This window comes from Muntiacus reevesi, chromosome 2 (assembly GCF_963930625.1).
Source record: "Muntiacus reevesi chromosome 2, mMunRee1.1, whole genome shotgun sequence".
Lineage (NCBI taxonomy): Eukaryota > Metazoa > Chordata > Mammalia > Artiodactyla > Cervidae > Muntiacus > Muntiacus reevesi.
In genome coordinates this window covers 153184112-153204495 of record NC_089250.1, presented here as the reverse complement: position 1 = coordinate 153204495, position 20384 = coordinate 153184112, and the positions used below count along the sequence as shown (strand labels likewise).

At 47.9% G+C, this 20384-nt stretch overlaps 1 protein-coding gene across 1 annotated transcript in view; it reads right to left on the bottom strand.

Moving 5' to 3' along the window:
* The window catches only part of RBM20 (RNA binding motif protein 20), a 197859-nt gene that overhangs the window by 45348 nt on the left and 132127 nt on the right, over positions 1-20384 (bottom strand). The window contains exons 2-5 of the mRNA XM_065923305.1: positions 9208-10285; positions 7767-7828; positions 5098-5189; positions 4219-4316 (exon numbers count right to left, since the gene is read on the bottom strand). Of these exons, the coding sequence (XP_065779377.1) occupies positions 4219-4316; positions 5098-5189; positions 7767-7828; positions 9208-10285 (1330 nt within the window). The remainder of the gene's footprint in view (positions 1-4218; positions 4317-5097; positions 5190-7766; positions 7829-9207; positions 10286-20384) is intronic.

The following is a 20384-nucleotide window of genomic DNA, read 5'->3' as shown; positions in this document are numbered from 1 at the left end:
GTTTATGACGACTCAGGCAGCCAAGGATAAAGTGCCTCTGCTCCCTCAAATGGCGGCAGCTTAAGTGAAAGTGAACACCCTTCTCCTGGGATCCTGGAGTTGGAGGGGAGGGGCCAAGGACAGACACAAATCACCCACCCCCAGCAAACAGCACACAACTGTCACTTCAGTGCCCCATCTCTGCCAGAAATAAACACAGAAAGGCTTGCATTTCTACCGAATTGAGATAAGTGCAAATTCAGCCAGTAGACGGGTTGTATGGTCATTTTAGATTTCGCGGCAGCTCAGATACCCCCTGAAGCCTCCGTTACGCCATGGAACCCCATGTGGCTGTTCCCTGCTTAAAAACAGGGGGGTTTAGAAGGAAGAGGGCTTCCCTGGTGGCTTAAATGGAAAGAATCTGCCTGCGGTTCACAAGACCCAGGTTCTTTGCCTGGGTCAGGAAGATCCCTCAAAGAAGCGAATGGCCACCTACTCCAGTATTCTTGCCTGGAGAATTCCATGGACAGAGGAGCCTGGCGGGGGCTACAGCCCATGTTGTCGCAAAGAGTTGGACATGACTGAATAATTAACATACACACTTTCCAGATGGAAGAACTGCTCTCTGCTCCACAAACAATAGTTATATGACAGTGGCCGAGTCCTGATGGTTTCTGCTTTTACTCAACAAAATGTGTTTCTGAAAAGATAAATGTTAGCGGAATCAGGCAGAAAAAGCCCTGGCACTCAACTGGAAAACACTTCTGGAGGAAAAGGCATGAAAGCCTTCATGGGTGTCTATGGGGGCAGGAAGGGGGGAAGTGGGAGCAATGTCAGTGTCCTCTTTAAATATTTCTTTTCTGCTTGAGTTTTCATAAAAAGCATAAATTATGTAAGCAGGAAACACAATAGAAGTGTATATGCAAAAGGAGCTCTCTGGCACTCATGGAGCCTGTAAAAAGTGCCCTTTGGTAACAGATTAACCACCCCTTGGTGTAACTGCTTATCTTTGGAGACCAGCAACTACAGACAAAAAAAGAATCAATAATTCCTCTGATGGACTCTAACGCTATTTAAAGAAGCCTTGCAAAGTATTTTTCAGTAGTGGATTCATCAGCTCATTTCTCGGCTTGTCTTCAGAAGTCAATATTTTTGGATTTCAGGTTTTTCTAAAGAAACACACCTACATTTGATTGCATTTGTCAGAAACGGCAACAAGAGGACCAGAAGGATGAACCGGCACTGATGCTGCAGGGACCAGCTGGAGAAAACTCTGCCCTTGTCCTCCAAAAATCCTCGGGAAGCTCATGTGACCAAAGAGACTTCATAACTTACAACGATAAAATCAGTCAGATGACACCTCTTCACCTCCACTGAGAGTGTACAAATGCCTCCAAACGTCTGGGTTCATCTTGGGAGACCCTGTCACGGTGCCGAAGAATTTGGCTGCCAGGTCTGACGGCCTCTTCACCTTTTGCTCCATGGCAGCTGCTGACTGAGGCCCAAGAAGACCTCATCACCCCCAAGACAGCCTGAGAGGCTGCTAAGCAGCTTGTGGAGTGAAAGCTGGGGAGGGGCAGGGAAGAACGTACTAAGGAGAGAATCATCATGATGGAGAGACCTCAGAGATGAGCAGCAGGGCTTAGTGGTTAAAAGTGAGGCTTCGAGAGCCAGGTCCCTTGAGTCCAAACCCCAGGGTTGCCTTTTACCAGCTGGGTGACCTTAGGCAGGGAATTTAGTCTCTCTGTGCTTTGCTCGGTTTTCTCACCCCGCAGGGTTTTCTAGGGGATTAAATGAGTTAATGCATACAAAAATGCTAAGAAAGTATTGAGCACCATACAATAACAGCTATGGTGATTATCATCTGACTACGTCTGGGCTCTCCCTCACCTCTCTGCTGCCACAGCAGAGAAAGCGAAATGTTTCTCGTGTTGCTTCTCAGGCTCAAGCCAGATGAGCGCCCCGTCTCTAGGCGTCCAGAGGAAGCTGTACTCACAAACGAACACGAGTCAGCACATAGCTGGGGCCTGCCCCCGGTCTGGGTAAAGCCCTCCCGTGGGAACCTCTCAGCTTCTCGGGGGGAGCAGACGAGACTAGAGGGATTCCCAGACAGAGCCGTGCAGGAGGAATGCTGACCCTGAGACCAGCCCCTAATCACACGGCCAGCAGACAGAGCACAGGTTTGTCTGAGCATAGCACGGGTTTCCCCACAGCAGGGTAAACGGTCCCATGCTCAATACCAGCCATTATTACTGCTCACACGCTGCATGGTTCACTGATCCTTGTCACCGACACGGTCTCCTTTGACCTTCACAAGGGCAGCACACTGGTCTGCCCTGGGCCTCACGCCCACCTTACCACTCAGACCATCAAATCAGAAGAGGGTGCTCAAATGGCCACAACGATGCTCCAAGATCAGCAGCAGCATCAGAAGGCTCACAAGCCAAAATGGAAACCCAACTTCAAAAGTCATCATCAGGGGAGTATTTGCCCCACTTGAGGAAAAGGAGTCTCACAGAAGTAAAGTGACTTGTCTGAGGCCACACAGCAGCAGGCTCCAGACCTGGGACTTGAACTTGGGCTCTGGGCCTGTGATTCACAGGTCAGGGCCAGAGGACGTGGCTAAGGCACAAGCCGACACAGAGGTGACCTGCCCTTCTCTCCTTGCCCCACTCAGCCCCCGCCCCTTTATAGAGGGCTCACCTGACATCGTCTCTCTTTCCTGTGTCCAGATCCCTGGCCCACCTGGCCCTCAGTCCTGCCTCCCCCATCTGGGTCACAGACCCCTCTGCTCAGTGCTGGGGTCTTAGAGTGGGCAGAGAGCTGGCTCCCTGGTCCACAGTGTGGGAAACAGGCCCTGGGGTGGGAGCCGTGCCAGAGCCGCCAGCGCCTGCATCAGACATGAGGTTGTGGAATCCGGCGTCTGACTCAAAGACAAATGACAGGTTCACTGAACCCACACTCTCTCCTGGAACTGACCCAATGCTGCCACTGACCAGCCGTGGCTTTCCATCTGAAGACTGCAGAGAGAAACCACAACGTTCTCTCTCACCAAAACATGGGCTGCAGACAGGGGCGCCCCCTTGAAGCACTTCTCCCCGAAACACAAACAAACAGACACAAAAACAGAAATTGCGGTCCAAGCAGGCCTCGCTTCTCATCATGAACTTCCTCACCTCCCCCCTCACTCAGCACCCAGGGTCTAAACCTAAACATCTCAGCTTGCTCTTCCCAAGCTTTGCTTCAATGCCCTCAGACGTGGAGAGGATGGCATGTGGGGAGACTGGCTCTCCTGAGCTGGAGAAGAAAGAGCCTGCAGCTACTCACATGACAAACTAGAAAAAAAAAAAAAAAGAAAATCCACAGATTCAGGCAAAACCACACAGACACTTGCCCTCAAGCAGAGTTCGGTCAGACGCAGAGGGTGAGGTGGTTAGATAGCATCACCGCCTCAATAGACATGAATTTGAGCAAATTCCGGGAGATAGTGAAGGACAGAGGAGGCTGGTTATTATAGTTCACAGAGTCACAAAGAGCCAGACATGACCTAGCGACTGAACAACAACAAGTTCGCTTTACGGGGGGCTCTGTGGCTCAACCCCTTCCACGTGTTTCCTGGGGAGGAGAGCGAGCTGGGTAGATCCTGGGAGACAGGCTACATGGAGTGGGAGAAGCAAGTGGGGAGAGTCAGTTGTCACAATCGATGGAAAAACGAGGGATGAGCCCTTAGAGCTTTGGGGACCAAAGTACACATTGTAGAGAAGAAGGAACACAAACACAACTAAAAAAAAAAAGCGCTATGCAGATGTCACCATTTCCCCAAGGAGCCAAAAATAACCGTGAGTGCTGAGTCCCTACTTTTCAAACACATTTTCTCTTTCTGTTCAAGTTTCAGAATTACCCACTCAAAGGGAACGGTCCACTTCAATAAAATGTCAAAGTGCTAAAAAACACACACACACAGACCTCAAACTTACCTTGTTCTAAACCAGGACCAAATGCTAGAGAGTCTTTGAGTGCTTTCAATTTGAAGAAATTAAGTCAGATTTTTAACCTGTGTGTTTCAACCCCAGTTGGGCTGAATTAAACAACGTTGACCTCTGCTTTCCTGCCCTTCACTAAACGCCATCTGTACCCGCTTCACCCAGCCTCCTCCGCACCTCTACACCCAGGCAGAGAAGGTGGTAAAAATGCTTCGATGATGACAAGTGACAACGGAGAAAATGCATCTGTACTCACATTTGTCCCTGGGGAAGCTGAAGGGAATGCGGGACTTGACTGAGTAAAGGACCTTGCAGGAATGGTGGCGTATGACGTTCCAAGATTTGAGGCGTAATCTAAATGGCAAATTACACAAAATTGAGTGAAAACCCAGTCATTTCCTTGATCTTCAGAAGTCCTTGTTTATGGATATGTGCAAGAGTCATTCCCCCCACCCCGCCCCATTTAAAAATAAAAATGACTTTTTGGTCAAATGTTCTTTTTAAAAATAATTAAAGATAGCTTTTCTTTCTGGAAATAAATCATTCAAAAGAAATTTTTTAAAGTGGTAAGGCAAGCATAATAATAAATAACTGGGTTAACCCCCACCCCGCAAAAGTCATTATCAGGACAAAAGCGGGAAGGGAAAAATGAAAATTCCCTTTTATATAGTGATTAGTGATTGGCATGATTATACTTCTGAGTGTGCTGATAACCAGCAAAGCTTTAGGTCTAAAACACGTAGAAAACATCAAAGAGCCCAGAGAGCAAATTCAATGCCTCTTAGCATCTTGGGATCTGTTTGCTTTACAGATGTCTGAGGAGGGCACATCAGGGACATTTGGTTAATAAAGATGAGGCACAAGAAGTCTTTGGGAGGGGACTTTCCTGGAAATCCAGTGATTAAGGCTTTGCCTTCCAATGCAGGAAGGTTGAGTTCAATTCCTGGTCGAGGAGCTAACATCCCACATGCCTCTCGGCCAAAAAACCAAAACATAAGACAGAAGCAGTATTGTAACAAATTTAATAAAGACTTCAAAAATGGTCCACACAAAAAAAATCTTAAAAAGAAAAAGAAAGAAGCCTTTGGGAAACTGCTTTCTGCTTCAAGCTGCTGACCCGTGGGCCGCTCCTCACCTTCTGCCCCAGCGGGGTTATAAACAGCTGTGCTGTTGGGAGAGGCACACAGCGTTCCCTCTCCCGGACCGAGGACACACCGCACACCAGCGCTGGAGGGGTGAGAACGGGGAACTGGTTACTCAACAGGTTAAACAAAGAATTGCCATGTGACCCAGAAATTTCATTAAGACACTCAGACCCCAAATAGTAGAAAATAGATGTTCAAACCAAAACTTGTACACAAATGTTCACAGCAGCCCTATTCATAACGGCCCAAAGGTAGAAACACCCCAAATATAGATCAGAAGTATATAGAAGCGAAATGTTTTTATATATATGAATATTATTCAACCATATAAAGGCTGTGTATGCTACAATGTGGTTTGCACTGAAAATACTATGCTAAGTGGAAAAACCCACAAAAGATCACAAATTATCTGAGTCTATTTATATAAAATGTCTAGAAGAAGCATATCCGTGGGGATAGAAAGCAGATTAGTGGTCCCCAGGGGCTGGGGTGGGGAAGGGGAGGCGCAGTGACTACCTAATGGGTATGGGTTTCCCTGGGGGCGATGAAAATGTGGAACTGAGAGTTGTCCTATTTACACAACTTTGTGAATGTGTTAAGTACCACTGAATTGTATACTTTAACGTGGTTAATATGGTGAATCTTATGTGAATTTTACCACAATAAAATGATGGGGAACCAGAAAAGAAATGGTTTTTTAAAATCAATTTTTAAAATTGTGTAAAATAACCTAAAACTAAGATCATGGCATCCGGTCCCAACACTTCATGGCAAATAAATGGGGAAACAGTGGAAACAGTGGCTGACTTAATTTTTGGGGGCTCCAAAATCACTGCAGATGGTGATTGCAGCCATGAAATTAAAGGGAAGGAAAGTTATGACCAACCTAGACAGCATATTAAAAAGCAGAGACATGACTTTGTCAACAAAGGTCCGTCTAGTCAAGGCTATGGTTTTTCCAGTAGTCATGTATGGATGTGAGAGTTGGACTATAAAGAAAGCTGAGCACTGAAGAAATGATGCTTTTGAACTGCAGTGTTGGAGAAGACTCTTGAGAGTCTCTTGGACTGCAAGGAGATCCAACCAGTCCATCCTAAAGGAGATCAGTGCTGAATATTCATTGGAAGGACTGATGCTGAAGCTGAAACTCCAATACTTTGGCCACCTGATGCAAAGAGCTGACTCATTGGAAAAGACCCTGATGCTGGGAAAGATTGAGGACAGGAGGAGAAGGGGACGACAGAGGATGACAAGGTTGGATGGCATCACCAACTCAACGGACATGAGTTTGGGTAAACTCCGGGAGTTGGTGATGGACAGGGAGGCCTGGCGTGCTGCAGTTCATGGGGTTGCAAAAAGTCGGACACGACTGAGCAATTGAACTGAACTGAACCTAAAACTTACTATCTTAACCATTTTTAAGTGTACAGTTCAGTAGCATTAACTACATTCACATTGTTTGGCCACCATCACCACCATCTAGCTCCAGAAGAACTCTATCTTGTACAACTGAAACTCTGTACCCATTTACCACTAACTCCCCAAATCCCTCTTCCGGCCCCGGCAGCCTCCATTCTATTTTATGTCTCCATGAATCTGAGTTCTCTCCTGTAAGTGGAATCATACAGCGTTTGTCCTTTTGTGACGAGCTTATCTCACTTAGCAAAACCTCCACCCATGTTGTTGCACATGTATGAAATTCCTTCCTTTTGAAGGCTGAGCGATATTCCACCGTAAACACAGACCACATGTGATCATCTATTCATCTATCCTGGACATTTAGGTTGCTTCCTACCTTTTGGTTATTGTGAATAAGAAAGAGAGGCCTTTTAAATGAGCTCAGTTCTAAATAGTTAACCCCATCTTCTATTCTACTTCCCCGGGCCAGGGCTCTTCTTTTCTGTGTGGGTGTCTACAACACCCTCGACACCGGTCTTCAGGTGTCTGCCTTTGCCCCCTACCACCTGAATTCTCGGCATGGCAGCTGGGGTCCCAGTCAATGACGCCAGAGCACATTCCTCATCTGCTCAGCCCTCCAGGGCTCCAGCTGCACTCAGATCAAAAGTAAAAGTCCTCTCGAGGAGCCAGAGTGCTCAGGAGGGGGCCCGACCACTTCCCTGGCTCTTCCCTCACACTGATGCTGCTGAGCATCCCTGGCCCACACCAGGACCTTCAAAGTTGCTGTTCTTTCTGCCAGGAATGCTGGTCCCCCAGGCAGTCATGGCTCATTCCACACCCCCCTGGTATCTCTTCAATGAGGTCTCCCTGCCACCAGCCCCTGTGAGTGAATGCACACACACATACGTACATACACACACACTCTCTCTTTCTCTCCCTTTCTCTGCCCTGATGCTGTTTCCTGTTTTCTCTTTAGCATTTACCACCAGAGATGCTATTGGGTTGGCCAAAAAGTTCATTTGGGTTCTTCTGTATGATGTCTTGGAAAAACTCAAACGACCTTTTTGGCCACCCCAACACGTACCTCACTATTGTGTCATCTGTCACCCCTCGTCATTAAGTGTAAGCTCCTTGAGCACAGGGGTTGGCTTGTTTTGTCCTCTGCTGTTTTCCCAGCAAGAATCGAGCAAAGCACACAGTATGTGCTTGATGAAGGCTTGCTGAGCACATGCATGGACCTGTCCTCCTGGACAGCACTTACTTTTCAGAGAAGAGCAGGCATTTCTGAGCATGTAGTTTCCCTTTGACATGCAGCTCCCAGTCCTAGGCCAGAAGGAAAGAAAAATGACCGAAGTAGAACTGAATCCATGGGAAGGCAATGGATGAGTGCAGGCTTCCTCCTAAAGACAGGGAGCGCAGAGCACTCCATCACTGGACCAACCCCGCAGGCGCATCTCCCGCTCCTCTCCCCCACCAGCCAGGCTCCTCCCCTGCTCCTGCCGCCCTACCCAGCCCTCACCCCACCAGCATCCACCTGCACATCCCAAGTCTATCTCAGACAGGAGCCCAGATTCCCAAGTCTGATTCCCTCTTCCCCTCTCAGTGGGCCCTTGGTCCCACTGATGCATTTCCATAGGAGAAGCTGGCAGGTGGAAAGCCCTAGAAAAGGCTCAATCCTCCATCACCTCCCATATTAGCCAGACCCCTCCAGAGATGGGAGGTGAGAAGGTATGTCCCACCGGAGTGACTGGGATGCATTTGGATGGCATGACCCAGCAGAGGTGAAAGACACACGGTGGTGGGACACCCGCTGAACACGGATTACTGTGGTCTGCAGAGGGGACAAGAGATAAGAGGCGGTACAGCCCAGGGCTTAAGAGGTACAGGCTCTGGAGGGTCAGACCCATGTCTGAATTTCCACTCCACCACTTTCTGACTATGGGGTCCTGGACCAACCATCTCATCTCTCTGGGCCTCAGTCTGCATCTGTAAAATAGCTATAATAATAGTGTCTATCTTGGAGAGTTATTGCTGACACAGACAAAGAGTACGCTAACTGTAATTATTATTGCTTTGGAATATTTTACTGCATCAGCAATACATTTGGGGGGGAAGTTTATACTACCATGGGGTTTTGTTCACAGGGGCCCAAAGCACTTTCCAACTTCTGGGAAGGTGTCATGAGGCTCTACCACCATTTTGCAGATGGAGAAGTTGAGGCCCCTCTATAATAATCTGTCTAGGTTCCACCTGAGAATTACTTTCTTTTCCGACTCAAAATTCTGCTAAGTTTTTCTCCTTTTGTACTCAGTACAATGTATGTTCTCAAGAAACACAGACTCTCAAGCTTCCTGGTGCTCTACAGAGAAAAGCCCTTTTCAAGGAGGCAGAGGCTCTAATTCCTGAGTCCCTTTTCCATAATCCATGTTGGGTCCCTTGATCCCCTCTCACCTTGGCTCTCATCTATAAATACAAGTAAGACTCTCTCACTTGCCTTAAAGTGAGAGACTAGCCCTGATACATTTCTGAAATTCCTGTTGGTTCTAATACCTAGGATTTTAATCAAAGGTAGCTATGGCAAGATTCTGTCACCCAACCCCCAAGTGTCAGAGTTCCTGGCCTATGAACAGCAAGGGTTGGGTTGTGGTGGCTGGCTCCCCCAGACTCCAGCTGGAGCTCCCAGCCGGTCTCGGATAACTCACCTTCAGATCAAACACCTTCTTGTCACAGATGCTACAGATGTGCGGCAGGTGGAGGGGGGCCACACCGTGAAAGTCATTCAGCTCATGCGCTTGCAGGGGCCGCAGGGACAGCACTGCCTGCTCCTCCTTGGCCCGCCTCCGGGCTCCGCTGAAGCCCTGTTTGCTGTTGTTGAGCCGACCCCCAAAGGAAGGAGGGGTCCTGTCTGGCGTGGGCTCCTCAGGGTCATAGAGCTCATAGGGCTGGCCAGGGGCCGGAGGCCACAGGCTGGGGGCAGCTGCAAGATCAGGCTTGCTCTGGCCAGAGAACCCATGGGGGCTCTCCCACTGGCTGTTTGGACCCTGCAGCAGGGGGCCCACCTCGCCTTTCAAGGCCCCGGCTGGCTCAGCCACAAATCCACCTGCCACCTGCGACCCTTGGGCGCTGGGTCCGTAGAAGTCCTTGGGAAAGGCAGCCTGGCCATCTTGCCCTGAGTGGCTGTAGGGCCCTTCGTAGGTCACGCTGCCCGAGGTAGCAGCCGAGGCTGGCAGGAAGCCAGTTTGACCGTCGGTTTCAGAGCCATATGCCTGGCCAGAGTTGGCTTTGCCATATTCGTAGAAGCCTGCGGCAGCGGGCGCGGGCCCAGTCTTTCCAAGGCCCAGGATGACCGCTGGCTGGGCGGGGGTCTGAGGCATGAAGGGGTGCATCACCATGGCGTTTGGGGGCTGGCTGGGAAGGCTCACCGTGGGCCCTGGGCCTCGCGTCTGGCCAGGCGGTGAGAAGGCGAGTGCGTTAGAGGGAAAGCGGGTGCTGGGCACAGTGGCCGTGTGTTGGGGCACCCCAGTGTGGCCGTGGGGGGCGCTGATCATGGACGGATGCCGCAGCTGGTTGAAGAGAGGCTGGGACATGGCCACTTTGGAGAGGACTTGGTTGAGGACCGTGGCGGCCGCGGTGTTGTTGGTGACGGCTGTCTGTGCCAGTTTCAACCGGTGGAGGGTGAGCTGAGCTTGCAGCTGGGCCAGCTGGAGGCTGGCGGGCGAAGGAAGCAGCGGGTTCGGGTTACTGACCGAGAACGGGGTCTTGTCCAGGAGCTTGGCGGCACTGCAGGGAGACAAAGGGCTAGATGCACGGCTGCTTTCCACCTGGCAGGCGACAGGCTGTTTGTTTGCTGAATGTGGTCCCCCCCCATACAAACAAGACCTCCCACACAGGCCCCACATATGATCCAGTCTGCAAAAATCTGTGCTCATACACATAAGTGAAATAATCTTTTAAATTCCAATAGGTGGCTCAGACAGTAAAGAATCTGCCTGCAGTACAGGAGACCCAGGTTCAATCCCTAGGTCAGGAAGATCCCCTAGAGAAGGGAATGGCTACCCACTCCATTATTCTTGCCTGGGAAAAGCCCTGGCAGAGGAGCCTGGTGGGTTATAGTCCACAGGGTTGCAAAGACACGACTGAGCAACTAACACACACAGAAAAATTCTTATAAGGTATAATGTTCAAACTCACTGGTAATCAAAGAGATAAAGTTAAACCATTAGAAACAAATACTTGCTTACCAAAGTAGCAAATACACAGACACACATAAATGACAGCATTCAGTGCTGGTGCGATAAAGTGGAATGGACACAGTATCAGTGATAATCTAAACTCAAGCAACTTTGCCCAAAGGTAGTCTGGCAACAGTCACTCATTACAGTCATATTCTTTGACCCAATAATTCAATCCTATAAACATGCCCTAAGAACACAAACTAAAATGCAGACAAAACTTGATACGCAAAGATGTTTAACAAAACTACATTATTTAAGAGTCCAGTGTTGAAAGTTACAAATATCTGATAACAGCAGGGAGGGGAGTTTTAAAGTGAGTAAATTATAATACATTTATAGAATGAAACGTTCAGTAAGCATTCACTACTGGTGCAAGAATTTCCATTGTGTTATGCAATATTTAAGACACTCAAAGAAGTCTTCCCATCATCAAATTTCAGATAGAAGATGTTCCACCATACTAAGTGCTCCTTGAGTATCTGCTCTCTCTATCCTTACCCCACCTTCGTCATTGCCAGTGACAGACATCATCTTGAACTTGGTCAGGTCATAGTTTAAAAAAAAAAATGGTGACAAGAGAAAATCATCTACTCTAATGTTAAGTGAAAAAAGTAGTCTTCAAAACTACACATAAAATGAACTGTGTGTGTATATTTGTGCCAAACACATTTTTATCCTTGTCCTCATTTCTCATCCAAAAGCAACAAATATCATGTGCCCTTCAGTCCATTCTCAAACCCAACTAGCAAAAGAAGTAAAAAAAAAAAAATTACAAGGGGAGAATCTGAATTTTCCATCATAGGTGGTGGTGGGCTCTCACAGAATCTTATTGTGGGGGTGTTCTGTCTGACACGTGCCTTTCACATGACTTCTGTTGGTTGGTTATGGCATTTTCTAGACCAAAAATCAGGACCTGTGAACTGGAAAGGGAACACACATTCCCTTTCGTGGTATACGTGGTTACCATGGTCAGGGCCATTTTGTAAGACCCTATATTTCCTGGTCTTAAACTCCCCTTCTGGGGAGTGAGCGCAATCAGGAAATGTGTTCAGGATGTTGATAAACTGGAATTCTCAGGACATCTTAATGGGAAGAGTGGAACTCTGCGATTGAGATTGGGGTTATCATGGACAGACCTGGCTATACATTCAGCATGCCTACGGAAGTATGGGGGAGAAACTGAAAAGCTGGGACCGTTTAACAAGGCGTCCACTGTCACGGGCTTTGTATAGCACAAGTCTGATGATAATGAAACAAAGCGGATGGGCCAGAGGGGCCAGATGGGCCAGAGGGTAGGCAAGGAAAGAGAGAGAGGTGGTTGGCATGTCACAACGCTCCCACTGTGGATTGGTGCCCTGCACTGGTCTGAGAGAATGAGCACAGGCAGGCTGGGGAGGCAGGTGAGGGGGAGAGATTCTTCACATTTACTGCGACGCCACGTGACCAGGGTTTGGCCTATGCTCTCTCACTGGGCCTCTCCATGAGTCCTACGGGGTAGGTAGTGCTATGTGCTGAGCTCTGCTAAGTCACTGCAGTCGTGGTCTAGTCTTTGTGACCCTATGGAATGTGGCCCACCAGGCTCCTCTATCCATGAGATTCTCCAGGCAAGAATACTGGAGTGGGTTACCATGCCCTCTTCCAGGGGAATCTTCCCAACCCAGAGATCGAACTCAGGTCTCCCACATTGCAGGCAGATTCTTTACCATCTGAGTCACCAGGAAAAGCCCAAGAATACTAGAATGGGTTGCCATTTCCTTCTCCAGGGGATCTTCCTGATCGAGGGATTGAACCCTCGTCTCTTAGGTCTCCTGCAGGCAGGTTTTCTTTTTTACCACTATCACCACCTGGGGAGCCCATGGGGTAGGTAACTTCATCCCAATTTTGCAGAGCAAGAACATACAGCTCAGAAAGACTAGGAGACCTACTTATCAAAGGCCCACTGTTGCTGAGTATAGACCAAGGAGTCAGGCTTTGCAAAGAAGAGAAAGGGCACAGCCCTCTTCATGAGCTGCTTCACTGCTTTGACCAAAGTGAGTTCTCAGAATGTTAGATACCCCACATTCAAATTCAAGCACAAAACACATTTCAGAGCCAGACAAAAACAAATTTGGCTTACTCTTTCTCATTCTATGAGAAATCAAGTATTTGCTGTAAGTCATTAAAGAGACAGGATGTTCCCTCCGCCTGCAGCCTTGCTGTGCTCCAAGGACAGAACAGGCTGGTTGCATGTTAAGATATTGCAGGGTTGTGGGGAGGGGTCGAGGTTAAAATTGGTGACAGACCTCTTCTCCTCTGGGTAGTTGTGCTAGTTGCAGGCAAGCCTTGGTGGCCCCGCTGAGGCTCAGGCACACATCACGGCAGCAGCAGAGTTGGAGAGGTACTAACTGTCTACGTAGGCGGGAATGTCAAAGGCACAGGAGGATGGTCTAGAGGCTGGTGATAGATTTCTACTTGTGTAGTATTAAGTGGCTGAGCTTTAGAGGAGCAATTAAGCTTAACTCAAAACCCTGCCCACACAGGGCCAACCCTTTCTACCAGGTCTGTCCCCGATGCAGCCTGTCCTTGCTAACAAGGCGATAATGAGGTGCCAACTTGGTTTCCATGACGAGAGTAAGACAAGGTTGGTTTTGTTTTTCCCAGAGAAGTCAGCTGTATTTTCTAAAACTGTGTTCTGGGCTGGAGGGAGCTCTCACTGGAGATTCCCCCTCACCTCTGAAAGGACATGTGAGGAAGAGCTGTCTTTCCAACGAGGAGAGCCAACCTCGCTGGGTATTTGTAGGTCAGCCATGGGAAACGAGTGCTTTCCTGAGGATGGCCCAGGTTACAGAAGTCTACTCATTCACATGCAGCATAAATTAAGAAGACCAACTAGATTTTCTTCTCAACTTTCGCTTTGCCTCGCAAATTGGTCCCCAACTTGAATCAACCTTGAGTAGAACTTGTTTCATAAGAGTCATCAGAATCAGATACCCTTTTGAACCAAAGACCCTCAGATAAAAAAGAAATGACACATCATCCTACTTTTAAAAAGTCTTAAAATTCTCAGCCTATCAGAGTTAGTAACTTAAAATTCAGGTGCAGGGACTTCTCTGGCGGTCCAGTGGTTAAGACTCTTGTGCTCCTACTGCAGGGGACACAGGTTCGATCCCTGGTTGGGAACTAAGATCCCGCATGCCACGAGGTGCAGCCGAAATAAATTAAAAATAAAAATAAATTAAAAAATAAAATGCAGGTATGTATAACAGTCAAACTTTTGAGCCAAAAATGGGGGCATGTGGTCTGAAAGCCTAAAGGACAGAACTGATGTCACCCTCCTGTCTTCCTACTACCTCAGTTCGTCACTGTTGCATCACTGCCCTGTATTTAAAGTAATTGCTTATGTGCCTTTCAGCCTCCATTAGAGACAAGCTCCACCAGGGAAGGCAGCATTTCTCAGAGATTCTCACATTTTCTGGGCACACTTGCTTAAACTTGATGGGCACTTGGTAACTGCCATGAACAGAATGAAGAAGGAAGATAATGGATGAATTGAAGGAAGGAGAATCTAAATATAGCCAGAAAGCAAATGGATTTTGCTGCTGTATACAGCTTGAACTTCACTCAGATACAGAGTCACCAGAGCAGGAGTTCCAATACACTCTCTCCCTGTCCAAATCTAGGTTTGTGTGCTTGTTTTTTTCAAATGAAGTATTTTTTATTTTTATTTACTTGGCTGCACTATGTGGCATGCAGAATCTTAGTTCCCTGACCAGGGATCAAACCCGTGCCTTCTGGAGTGGAAGTGGGGAGTCTCAACCACTGGACCACCAGGGAAGTCCCCGAACCTACGTTTTGAAATCAAAGGGACAATCCCTGTGGTAGGCTGAATAATGAACTGTCCCAAATATCTCTACATCCTAAACCCCAGAACCTGTGAATCTTACCTAACATAGTAAAGGGGACTCTGCAGATGTGATTAAATTAAGAATCTTGAGATGAGAGATTATCCTGGATTATCTGAGCTGGCCCAATGTAATCACAGCAGTCCTTATAAAATAGAGGCAGGAGGATGAGAGTCAGAGAGAGAAAATGTAAGGATGGAAGCAGAGTCAGAGAGGAGAAAAGATGCTATGCTGCTGGCTTTGAAGACAGAGGAAGGAGCCATGAGCCAATGAAATGCAAGTAGTCTCTAGAAATTGGAAAATGCAAGGAAACAGACTTTCCCCTAGAGGCTCCAGTAGAAACCAGCCCTGCTGACACCTTGACTTTAGTCCCGTGAGACTGACTTTGGACTTCTGACTCTCAGAAATGTAAGAAACTTATGTTGTTGGAAGCTACAAATTTGTGGTAACATGTTACAGACACAAAAGGAAACTAAATCCATCAAGAAAGCGAGATGTGAAAGAGGCTTCCACACAGAGAGGCAGGGGTGGGTGTGGGGACAATGGCTGGATTTGCTGGTATGAACTCTTGCCCATAGCAGTCCTGGGGAGTACAGACCATCTGACCCAGGATCTGAAGACCCGCTGGGAACTTAGCCAGGAGCCAAAACAACACAGAGGTCTCTTCCTTTTCCAAGTCAGATTTCTCTAAACAGCTGGAACAACGGCACCCTGGGAAAGCTTAGAACTGCAGACCCTTAGGGACCAACTCATCTACCCCTCTCATCAACAAAGAAAGTGACTTACCCAAAGCCACACAAAACCCATCTAATCAGAATCTAGAGCTTTCAAGCCAGCTTCTAGTGCCTGACAGAATAGCCTTGCCTCTAAAAGTCTTAAGTTTCAGAACTATTTCATCACCAAATCATCATCTCCATCCATATTTCTCTGTGGTCCTCCTCTCTGTTCAGTGAGATACTGACTCCCTACCATAGATAAGGCATTTGCTGAGCCCTGGGGAGAGGTGGAGATGCAGGCCCTTCTGGAACCCCTGTCAGCTCCAGTGATGACAGCAAGGGTGCCCTCTTGTCTGGGGAGCGGGTGGGGAGCGCGGTTCTATGCACCTCCCACATCTCAAGTCTTGTGCAGCAGCTCTATCTACAGTCACATGGTCAAACCTGAGATCCGGGGAGGGAGGGAGAGCAGCGCAGCCAGGCACAGAATCTGGGCGCCTGGCATGGAGCTAGAATACCTACCACACAGCCCCACAGAGGGCTGGTCCACTGTCGGCACAGCCACTCGGACTCATTCAGGCCTCGACAACGCTCACTGTCCCCAGGGCTGAGGTTTCCTTTCCTTTCCTCAGCCATTCACTGTAACAAAGAACTCACAGTGCACAATTACATCCAAAACTTTGGTTCCCTGCTCACTTGGAAAGTTGGTTGTCCTTCCCAATTAAAGCAGCGTTTCTCTCAATAATTTTAAAAATAAAATACAATGTAAAGGAGAACAAGTTGCCTTTATAAGCTGGGAGATTTAGGAGCTCCAGATGAAAACTGTTTCCGATGATTTAATTCCATACTGTCGAAAGGATGTGCAACATATTGTATCTCCTGGGGCAGCCAACAGCTGTCTCCAACGCTCACTCTTTGTCCCAAAGCTCTTCCACATTTTATGCTGAGTGCCCAGCGGGATGTGATGATGGATTAATATTTGAGTACAGTAACTGAGGCACTGTCCTTCCTCAGTTCAAGTCGGGGTGCTGGAAATTCAGCGAGTTTTTGTGACATAATCCATCCTGTTCTGCTTAAGGAAAGGAGAGTGTTCAGGACATAGACCGGGGCTGCAGAGCCTCTGCTCTGAAACAAACTCCAGCAGAGGGGTCAACAGGACATGGACGAGTTTGATTCAACCTGCATGGATTGAGCACCTATTATGTGCCAGGCAAAGTTGCTAGAGGTGGAAAAAGAGAAAGGTCCTGAGACCACGGGGGAGACAGATCAGCACAGAGAAGATGAATACTCCCACAAAGGTGAGCACGAAACAGCAAGGCACGCAAGGAAGTGGTTCAAGCCTCAGAGGTCTCCGAGCAATGTAACAAGTGAAGCAAAAGACCAATTCAAAGGCTGTCCCTGAACTCTGAACAAAACCTTTGAAACAGTCTGGGTTTATCAATCCACCTACAGGTGCAAAAATGCATCAGCTGTTGGTGAAAGGCAGTTGTAGGGTGAGTTGTGGTCAGAGACGGGCTTCCAAGTGCCTGTTACTGGTGATGTGATGAGGGAAGTGAAGTGAAGTGTTAGCGGCTCGGTCATGTCCGACTCTTAGCGACCCCATGGACTGCAGCCCACCAAGCTCCTCCATCCATGGAATTCTTCAGGCAACAATACTGGAGTGGGTTGCCATGCCCTTCTCCAGAGGATCTTCCCGACCCAAGGATCAAGTCCAGGTCTCCTGCATTGCAAGCAGACTCTACTGTCTGAGCCACCAGGGGACCCACAAATGAATTGCCGTAGAGGAAAACAAGTGCTGTTTCCCGGGGTGGGCTCAAACCACCAACCTTTTGGTTAACAGCTGAAAACACTAATCGATTGTGCCACAGAGACCCATGATGGAGGAAAATCGCTTAATTTTTCCCAACCTTCAGAATTTTCCCATTTATAAAATGGGAATAGTAATGTCCACCCAATATGATCCAGCCAGTCAGAGCCCCCAGCCACCGTGACCGACCCAGGAACAGACACTCCCAGATGTTACTGCAGCCATTCAGAGACAGACCCTCGTCATCTTGTCAGGCCATGCCTGGGTTGCTAAACTGGTTGAATTTAAGCTACTGCTTAAGCAGAGGCTGCCTGAGGATAAAGCTAACCCACAGACACTGGCCTGGAGATGGGCACAGTCCACTCTTGGAGTCGCCTTGAGCCGGCTTCCCCTGGATCTGCTTGGACTTTTCTTTCCATGAACCAATGCATTTCCTTTAGGTGCTTAATAAAAATAATAAGGTAAAAAGAAAAGCGGCCTACTTGAACCACCTGTAAGTAATTCGGATGGTTCCCTCCGTGGTCCCACATTGAACCAAGAGTCCCCTGTCGCATTCCAGCTTCCTCAGCTGGAGGCAAGGGGTCACTCAGAGAAAGTTCGGGCGGGCACTTTGGTGTGAGTATCTGCTGACCAGAGGGGCCTGTTTCCTGGAGGTTCAGGAAGCAGAACGCTCCTCCATCCTGGGTGGACTAAGAGCCCTGCACTCTGATCACGAAGTGTGAATAGCGTACCGGGGGAGAGTCCCCACAAGAGCAGGGACTCAACTTCCTACGGGTTTGGAGATCCAGTGCTGACCACGCAGGTGCTCCTATGAGAGGGGACAGAATGTCTTGGCCCTCACCTGGGAGAGTTTCTAAGCAACGCCTTTCAATTCTCAGCACCTAACAAGCCAATTTTGCTGTACTGAGAACTGGCTTTATTATGCCAGGCACTCATTATCCCCCAGGAGAAAAAGTTCTTTATTACAGATGCGGTTCTCTGGTCTCCTTTCACTTGGAGGGGAGGGGAGTGTACAATGAGCACACACTGGGCTGTGGGCTACCCTTTAGGAACCGGGGTAGGAACCAAGGGATCCAGCCCTGACTCAGCGCTTATCAGCTGCGTCACAGTGGACAACAGACATTATCTCTCTGAGCCTCTGTGTCCTCGACCGTGAAAAGAGAAGTCACAGTCTTTCCTCATTTACATCATGAGGGTTGATTCGGAGCTCAGTAAGGAGTTGTCAGAACTCTCTGTAAAGTATTTGGCACTTACAGATGTAAAGGCGTGGCACTGGCCAGAGGTTATTGGAAAGAGAACATCTTTTGTGTGATCACAACATATTCTTCCTTTTCAGAAAACGTTCCTTTATAGAGGAAGTGATATTTATCACTCACATCCATGGAGATAACCTCGTTGCCACTAGGATTCAGAGTAGAAAGAGGTAAAATTGACTCAGCCATATTAATGGAGTACATACTAGGGTGATCCAAGGCCTGAATCATACCAAGGGCTTCCCTGATAGCTCAGTTGGTAAAGAATCCACCTGCAATTCAGGAGACACTGGGTTGGGAAGATCCTCTGGAAAAGGGATAGGCTACCCACTCCAGTATTCTTGGGCTTCCCTTGTGGCTCAGCTGGTAAAGAATCTGCCTGCAATGCAGGAGACCTGGGTTCAATCCCTGGGTTGGAAAGATACCCTGGAGAAGGGAAAGGGTACCCACTCTAGTATTTTGGCCTGGAGAATTCCATGAACTGTATAATCCATGGGGTCACAAAGAGTCGGACACGACTGAGTGATTTTCACTTTCAACCATACCAATGTGATTGTGCTCTGCGTCGCATATGGCGGGTAGAGATGTAAACAGCATTGCCCAGAGGCTAAGGGCACAGGTTTCAGAGTTTGTATCAACTTGGATATGAACTTCAGTTTGCCACATACAGCTGGTGACTGTGGGCAAATATTTATTCTCTCTCAGCCTCAGTTCTCATTGTGAAAAATGGTTCTGTCTAAGCTATAGGTTTGTTCTGAGAGTTAAACGACAGGGTAGACATAAACTGTTCTGCACAGCTCCTACGCACAGTAAGCAGCCACTAAACCAATGCAGCAGAGACCAGCACCACGACTAGTCTTCTCACCACTGTTGTTACCATAACTACTTTTACTATCATCACCAGGATCACAGTCATCATCAGGGCAGATGGCAGGTGAGCTCTGCCAAGGCAGAGAGGACAAATTTTCCCTAGAGACAGATACAGACAGATAAAAGAAAACATAAAGAGATGTAAGTACTGAGAAAAAAAAGAATTTAAAAAGTAAACTTAGACGTGTGCTGAGAGAGGAATAGCAGGGGTAGGGACGGAGACTTGGACAAAACACAGAGAGTTAATCACAGCTGCTTGGTGAACTGAATAAGCAGTCAACAATAGATTTAAAAGCCGTAAAACAACACAAGGATGCAGCTGAAGTGTAGTGGTACAAATGTGTGTGAACTCACACCAACTTTTTCCCTGGTAATGTTCGTCCATCCAGAAGTAGAAGCCAAGAACTGAAGTCCAGAGCACAAGGGTACCTTTGTCAACCGGACCAGTCACATTTTCAGTAAGCACCATACCTTCCACAATAAACAATCAGGAATTTAAATTCACTTCCAGGTCAACTCATCCCCCTTTCCAGGCCACAATGAATATGCCATTTCTTCTTAAGTACTAAGATACAAAATATAATCCAGATGAGAGAGCTCATGACAAGCGAATGTTTTCCCAGGTTTGCTCACAGCTTACAGAGCAACCAAATCAAATCAAGAGCAATGGTCAGGGTCAGGGACAGGCTTTCCATTGCTTCATGGGAGTGGAACCTCAAATCACAAGCTCTCAACTCTGCTATAACACTCTTAGAAGCTAGGTCAGGATGTGACCCTTGGGAACAGTTCCTAAATGTCAGGTTACAAAGATGACAATGATGAGACCACAGTAATATTGGGGCAGAATTCCAAACTGCACCTAATTATCACAAATGTAAGAGCAAGAGATCTCAGAGGTCATGGAGTTTAACTCATTCATTCTACAGAGGAAAACAGTGAAACCCAAAGTAGTTGGTATAAGTGTAAATCAACCCAACCACACAGCTGGAGAGAGGAGAGCTGAGGCTGGAACCCAGACTTCATCCTCATTCCTTGGGGCTAATGCAGCCACTGTGGTGGATGCGTCCCCATCAACATGCATCAGGGGAGTCTTCTTTGTGGGAGAAGAGTGAGATCACAC